The 8,269-nt window shown below is 36.4% G+C and overlaps 1 protein-coding gene across 1 annotated transcript; it reads right to left on the bottom strand.

Annotated features, from left to right (window-relative positions):
• Window positions 1–461: 461 nt before the first annotated feature.
• LOC104280163 (endoplasmic reticulum metallopeptidase 1-like) lies at window positions 462–7,908 on the bottom strand (the record flags this gene model as incomplete). Its single annotated transcript, XM_009877734.1, has 7 exons — window positions 462–652; window positions 1,228–1,402; window positions 3,680–3,900; window positions 4,663–4,875; window positions 6,180–6,272; window positions 6,830–6,976; window positions 7,803–7,908. Coding segments are annotated over 7 exons (1,146 nt in total), but the record flags the coding sequence as incomplete, so codon positions are not given.
• Window positions 7,909–8,269: the final 361 nt, after the last annotated feature.

Raw genomic sequence — 8,269 nt, 5'->3', positions numbered from 1 at the left:
TCCTACCTGACACAAGACACTTATCTGTAATGTCACTATTTAAAACTAAAAGGAATAAAGTGACTACTTCTCAGAGCTTTCAGAAATTTCCTATTTCTTAAAACATCTGCAAATAAAAACCTAGAACCTTTGTAGCAAGGGCAGCAGAAAAAAAAAGAGGGATTTTTTTTTTGGCACTATATATGTATTCTTCAGCTACATACTGTACTTTACCTAAACTGAATACCAGTTCAAACCCCAGCATTAAATTTTATATTGTACACCAATTTTTACCACATCATCATAGAACAGATTTTTGTAACCCATTAACACAAAACATGGGATCTTTAACATGTTTCCTAGAAGTTTCTTTTAACATTTAAGATGTTGTCCAATTATTCTTAACTTCAAGTACTAATTTAGAAAAACACTGTTTCTAAACTCTAGAGAAGTTTCAAGCAATATTGGCAAGTTCTACTTACAAAATAGGATGACAGAATCACAGTTATGATCACAATAAATCCTGCCAACACCACATCTGGAGGAATTTCTGAGCCGCTTCGTCCCATGATAGGTGTAAACATTTCAAATACAGTCCAACTAAGATACATCGTATACAGATAGGGAACAAACATTCCCAGCAGGTACATCATTACAAACTTCATTGTGGCACCTACGGAGGACAGAAAAAAAATATGCAAAAGAAACAACTGTAAAAGCTTAAAAGAACAGGAACACACACCTTTACTAATAATATATCCAGATACTACTGCAAGGCCCAATATATAATACTGGTCCTCATCCCTGACATGGATGTGGAAAGGGTATCACATTTTGCACAGCCAATACCAATGTAACTCTTTCAAAAAACCACAAAAATATTCTTGTTATACAAAAAAAATGAAATAGATGTTCTGTCACAAACAGTGTTTACATATTACAGTATCTTAACAATGTGTATGGCCCATATTTGATTTAATTATCAATACGTCATACTTTTTTTTTTTCCTGAGACACAGGATGTTTTGCACTTTTTTTTTCTAAAGAGGTTTTCCATACTTTCAAATTGTCTTTAGTTCAGAAACACTTTTTTTGTAACAAAAATGTCACGTAGTTATTTTGACTCCTCAGATTCAAAGTTTGAGATTTCTTTTGCTTACGTAATAGAGTTTGGAGGAAAACACTCAATATACAATAGTAGGGCCAGTCGTTTTGAAATACAACCTGCTCCCCGCTCAAAACTCATACCTTTTTGGCTGAATTCTTTATGGATCATCAGCTTAGCAAGTAAAGGAAATGCTACCCATAGAGTACAAATGAATGCTGAACAAATGCCCATCTGAGTAACCATAGCCAATGCTAAAGACCAAATCATCAACGAGGTATCAAAAAAAATATCTCCCAGGTACTGCTCATTCATATCCTGTAACAAAAAAAATAAAAATAAAAAGCAATATACTCACTACTGAGCATAGCCCATGTATCACATCTCATATAAGAACACACAGAAAAATCCTACTACTTGTATATAATTGCTTTACTTGGAAAATACAATTCTGACAAGCATCATCTCAATATTCTCTCACCATTTAGATTTATCCATGGCAGTTTACCTTTTTTGTGCTTTTTATGTCCTCTGACATAGCTTGTAAAAGGGATTACGTGGGCTGCGGGAGAGGGAGGAAGGAAATGTACAAATGATAATACGAGGAATGAAGGCAGTCTAATGTTTGTTACATGGACAAGTAGTACCATTTTGTAAAAAACACTGGTATTTGTGAGGTGTATGAAAATGTTATGCTGCACTTAGGTGTGAAAAAATTTATCTGTATCTTCTCTGATTCTAAGCTGTTAATGCATTCCTCGTACAAGCACTGTTATTAGTCCACAAATATTAAACTGGTGCTTTTATACGCCATGCCACAGCTATCACTTCAGAAGTCTGCTTTTTAAAAGGTATTTGTTTTGAAGAAAAGGCATGCATGGGTTAGATAACAACAGATAAGTTTTCAATAAAAAAGTTTAACTGTCAGAAGTGTCATTTGGTTTTGTGGGGATTTTTAAGTTACACGGGCAATAATGTGGTGTTTGTAGTGCAAGATTCTTCACTGGGAATCCTGCCAGTAATATGAAGGACTGCTTGCATGAATAATGGCTATCAAAAAGCACTACTTCAGGTTCAGGCCAAGGAGAAAAGAAGGAAAAAAAAAAAAAAGGCAGGGAGGAAGAAATGTGAATTGCCAAATCTTTTTCAAAACAACAAGCTTATCAAGTCACAAGTTCCTGAGCCACAAACAGAAAACACCCAGGTACTGGCTGTGATAGCCAAGTAAGATATTAGCTTCCAAAATTTTTATGCAACTCTAACTACAATGTAAGTTAGAGCAGCACAAATTTTACGGTGTACTGCAAGCTGCAGCATGCAGTAAAACTAAGAGACTCATATTATCGAGTTAGCTGATCTGCTGATTAATCAGCAAGCAAGAAATAGATCCAGAGCCTAGAACAGCAGAGCACTTGGCAAAAGTGTGCTCCTCCATGAGCTCTTCTGAAAGACTAGAAAATGGTAATCTATTTTACAAATGGCTCATCTTTCCCACAAAAGGAAACACCACATACACATCTTTGTTAACACACATATACCAGTTAACACTGCCTTTCCCAAAACAATTAAAAGAAAACCCACTTCCAGATAAAAATATAATACATTCATCCAGAACTTCCTATGCAATCAAATTTCAGGAAAGTTCATGACATTTCTTCAAATACTTGGATGTGGCTGGTTGATAATATAGGTTTCCTAAATTCTTTTGCCCAAAGCCTGTACAAACAGCCGAGAGCAGATTGAATGATGAAATATTACTATGCCTAAAACCTACACCTAATAGGCTCTAGCAGTTGATTTCTGCCCTGGAAGAGCATCATCTGTCAGATTCCTTAAGGGCTATCAAGAGCTCTGTTCCATTTCCAGCTGTGGTCAAAACAAAAAATAATCAGAATAATCATAGAGGGAAGGGTGACTTCTCAAATTTTTACAACAGCTTCATTTAGAAACCTCTGGACGGCACAGATTACTGTTAGAATAGGATGTGACAGAACTAGAAAATCTGACATGCAAAAAACTAATGCTCTGATATGAATAATCTTAGAAAAAAATCCCAATGTATTATTTGCTTACAAGGTTATGAATGCAAATGACATCACCAAAATAACATGCTAATAAAAGGACAGGACAAAACAGAAATGGAATTCCCAGTTTCACAACAGAATGTAAATGAGAAATTAGATTAAAGAATAAAATATTAAGATACCTAGAAAGATACTGTACCAATTACTAAATTCAGGGAACCTGTCATACAAATCTCTTCAGACGCGAGAATGTGGTAAGACTCAAAGAACGGCAGAATAGATATTAGGATTCTGTAATCAAGAACATTGGAAGTATTGAAAAATCTAAATTCTTCAGTTGTTGCTCTCCTCTCTTGCCACGCAAGAAGAACGCTTTAAATCACAAGTGTCTTAAGTCTTGGATTTAGTAAAGGAATCCTAGGCTTAGATGAAGCAATTTTTACAGCAACATTTTAAATAGCTCTGTACAATACAGAACACTTTTTGCATCTTTTTAATCAACTCAAAAATTAAGTCCTCCATAGGCCAAATACTGCATTGCCCTTCAACATTAGCAAGAAGCCAAGCTTACCTTGTAGAAGAATTTCTTGGCTAGTGTATGCACAAGGATGAGCTTAGCTGCAGCTGCTGTGCCGTACAGAAACACAGAAACATAGAAATGGGTGTACCAGGAAAGAGATCGTCCAATGACAGAGATGAACACTGCCACTATAAGGACCATCACCAGTGTGGAGACCCAACTGATCAACGTTAAGCCGAATGCCGTAAACAACTTCTTCAGGTTATGAATAGCTATGAAGAGCAAAAAAGAATTTTCATTCAACAGCCAGAAATTTTACTGCAAACTACCATCAAGATTGTAATTACAGAATCACAGAACTCTTGAGGCTGGAAAAGACCTCCAAGATCAACAAGTCCAGCCTATGACCCAACAGCATCACATTGGCCAGACCAGGGCACTGAGTGCCACATCCAGCCTCTCCTTAAACACCTCCAGGGACGGTGACTCCACCACTTCCCTGGGCAGTGCATTACCCGCCAGTGTAATTGCTTACGCTCCTAGACATACCTGAAAAGGTCTAAACAGAAGATCTGTTTTACACCCTTTATTAAGCTTTGTTAACTTTTTTCTCTATTTGTTGCTTTCTTATTTGCTGCTTCCTATGGACAGATGTTAAAGAAACATCATTCTGAAGCCCTACCTGTGCTAACAGAACAAAGAGTTTATACAGATGCTAAGCATTACTTTACAAGTAGATCTTTACAAGATTTAATTTTAATCTTCATGAAGGGATAAGAAACATAACCATGTCATAATCATGCAGGACATCCTGGCCTGTCATCATAATTACTCACAGCCAAGAGATCTAAACACAAAGCAACTCCTATGACACGCTGCACACCTAAATTTATTTCTGAAGTTTATCTAAAAAGATGCCTTAACTGTCTGAATTCTTCCTCACCTACTAATTGCTACTTGTTAGAGTAATGTGATTGTTTGTGGCAGGGTTTTGGGGGGGTTTGTCTGTTTGGTTTTTTAAGAACTAGACTTACCTCTGCTTCTGGGCTGTAATATTTTCTTGCTTAAATAAAGAAAAGCAATTGCTGCTGTAATATAGTTCATGATGGTGCCAACATGAGCAGGATAAGCCAGGACAAATAAACCAAGTACATCGAAGAACACAACATTTCCATGCCGATACTCAAAAGATTTAGCCAACTTATCTGACGTCGCTAGGTATTTTAGGACAGCTAGAATATTGTCACCTATTAAAAAAGCAGGTACACAATATAATTACTTCAGGGTTGATGACAGCATTCTTTTAAACACAAGCGTTCTTAAACATACACCTGTCTTTGTTGAGGATGTTTCAAGACAGTTTTTCAATGGTATGCACAACACAGTACTTTTATGAGTTAATCTATACCGTTGTCACTAAAATAAGCATATTTGGGAAGATTAATGTATTTAAACACTGTTGCAATGATGAAGATTAGTCAAGCTTTCAGCCCATAGCCCTACTTCAAGGCCGATACTAACACACTGGACTTTCAGGTTAATCCATAGAAAAGTTTACAATCTCATCATTTTCTTTCTCTTCCCCTTGTCACTAGGAAGCCCTCTGTTTCAATTACTATGAATTACTCACTTCTCATTCCCTAGAAAACTCTAAGGTAGGAGACTAGGAGGGTATTTTCCTTTGTAGCATTCAGGTACCACAGTACAGTCAAAACACATATAATCAAATCAGACCAATTGTTCCCAACTTTCATTTTGCTTTTACTTGACCTGTAAAGGTATTTACTGGCTGAATTTGGTTGGTTGTTTTGTTGTTTTGCTTGGGTTGTTTACTATTATTATTTATTTCTTTATTTTATTAAGATGTGATATGTTTAGCAAGAGACACTCTACATAACTACCATAACCAGTAAAACCATCTTTCCAACAGGAATTTAGAAGGGCTACTTGCTGTCTTGCAATTGCAGTGGCGTGACAACTGTTATTCATGCTGGTCATCTAAGGTGACTTCTATATAAGCTTAGAGATGGAAATGGTCAAAATCCTGGAAGCATTTAGGATTACTGCAGTCCATTAAATAGCCTGCTATGAGTACAACCTGTTAGCATACAATAAATCCTGTGTATTCACAGCCTGTGTGCTACCACATTAGTCTAAGATCCATTCTAAAAGAAAAACCTCAGATCAGTCTCTATGCCACCAACTAACCATAAGCTTCTCGTGATGAATACTGAAAAGTAAGAGGACTTGCTCACAGAAAAGGAATGCAGAACATTCATGTATCAGTGGCTAGATTAACCTAAGATTCCACAGTTACTTTAAAATCAACATCATTCAACGTTGATAACATTTATCTTCCAAGGCTGATCAAATATATTTCCTTTGTATTTTAAAAGACGTGTTCAGTTAATTATTTGTTCTTTCAAACATCTAGCATGTTCTACATGTGTAATTAAAATTATTACTTTATTGTGGTGATAATACCACAGCAAATGAAAAAGCAGTTATAATACTACTCTTTAATAAATAACCAAATTCTTGAAATACCAACCTGCTCTCTGAATGGAATCTGTTAAAATTCTGTCTGATGTGTCATATTTTGTATGATAAATATATCCATTTTCAATAAAAGCCAAATCTATTCCTACAGAGAGAAAAAAAAAGAGTGTTTGAAATTATGTAAGCCTAAAACCTCAAAACATGCATGTGAAAGACTCGGGTATTTTTCACATTTTTAGAATGGATAGCAAACTGCAAACAAATTAGCAAAACCAAAAAAACATTGTCCTGCGCTTGATTACCAAAAATAGTAACAAAAAATGCAGTACTAAGTCACTATCTTTAGAAAAAGATTATTTTGGCTTATCCATCAGGTACAGGTTATCAGCATCATTACTAAAATGTTTCAAAACAGGCTATTCACTAACGCACAGTTAATTCCTGGGGTGTTTTGATTAATTTATTTGTTTTTGAAGAAACTTTTCCACCAAGTAGTTTCTTTCTCAAAAAAATACAACCTACACAACAAACCAAATCTAAAGACTCTTGTCTTAGGAAAAAAAGCAGGAAAAATTGCCCCCAACCTGAAAGACAAACCACATTTCAAGACCTTCACATGGTAAATCGCAGAACAATGTCCTTGTCATAAACTTAGGACAAATGGTTGCATAATGCACATTGACACCTCTTCTGATGGCATACCTGGGATGTTGCCAAAGTCCCTGTAGATACGGAAGTCTGTATCTGCTGGGATAATACCACTCTGAAATACTTCTTGTGCCACCACAGAAGCAAAGGGATGCTTGGCTGCAGCTACATATGCTTGTACCAACCAAGGATTCTCAGGTCCTGACAAAAGATGAGCAGAAACGTCACTATTTTTTGAACTTGAGTTATGAGCGTACCCTTACAGTAACAAATAAATAAGGCAAAGGAACTCTAGAGTTTTAATGCTGTTGCGCTACAGGGTATTGGCTGAATGACTCACACCTAAGAGAAAGAAATAGTTACACTTGGGGAAAAAAAGCCCAAGCAAACCAATGATGCCTTGAGTGTGAAGTGGTAGAGCAGATAAGCCATTTCCCATAAAGACCCAGAACTAACGAGGAAGTCACAATCTATAGCAATGTTGCCAGTTTATCTTCTTTGTATCACAACTCAGAACTGTCTAGAGAAGTCTTTCCACTAAAGCATTCAATGCAAGCAAACAAGCAGTTCCAGCAGTAGGAGGCATCTGCAGTCCAACTAGGATGGAGCAGAAGTTCTATGTCAGCATACAGAACTCAAGTTTTGCCACTTCTTGAGCAGCAGATAGAATTCTAGTGCCAGTGTCTCCCTGTAAAGATTCTGCATGAACTGCTGCGAAAATGAAGTAAAGCATATAAAAGCATGAATACGTAAGGTATGCAAGATACCCAAATCCGTTTTTCTCCTTATTAACCTGATGTAAAAGGAAATGCAATTTCTGTAATTCTGTTCTACATAGCACGAGGCAATTTCCGTGGCAGTGCTTTAGCCTACATGTATGTGAATAAGGAGGGCAACAGGGCTGGGAAAGAGACACAGCCATTCTCCCAACTATGGCTTATGAGTCACTGTCAATACTCCTTCAAGTCTACATTGTTTATTATCAATTTACCCTAGTGTAGAAACTGGACACAATGCAAGCTCATACCTGTTTGAAAAACAAGTTCCTTTCCCCCTACACCTGCTGCCTCCAGGTTAATAAAAGCTCTAATTGATTTGGCCCATTCATGTTGTGTAATGAATCCATGACTAGCCTTGACGGGAAAAGACAAAAAAAAAAAAAAAAAAAGTCAAAGATCTTCCAGATCAGCCTAAATGTTATTTTCTATCACATACGATCATAACTCAAGATTGGACAGGGCAGCTAGATCACTTACAATATAAACAAGACACAGAAAATCCAAGTCTTCTAATGAAATAAATATAGACAATACTCTTAATCTATTTTTCACTTTGAAATGAAATGCATTTTCCTCGGGACGTTAAGAGAGGCATTTAATTAATACTTCAACGAATTAGATACAAGCCATATCAGCAGTTACTCCTTCCTTTGTCAGAATCTTAAAACACAGCTTTGATGTACATTTTAGAATTCTGGCATATTCTCACCTGCAA

Source organism: Apaloderma vittatum, unplaced genomic scaffold (assembly GCF_000703405.1).
Source record: "Apaloderma vittatum isolate BGI_N311 unplaced genomic scaffold, ASM70340v1 scaffold23191, whole genome shotgun sequence".
In the NCBI taxonomy this organism is placed as follows: domain Eukaryota; kingdom Metazoa; phylum Chordata; class Aves; order Trogoniformes; family Trogonidae; genus Apaloderma; species Apaloderma vittatum.
The sequence above is the reverse complement of the archived record's forward strand: the minus strand, read 5'-3'. Positions and strand labels throughout refer to the sequence as shown.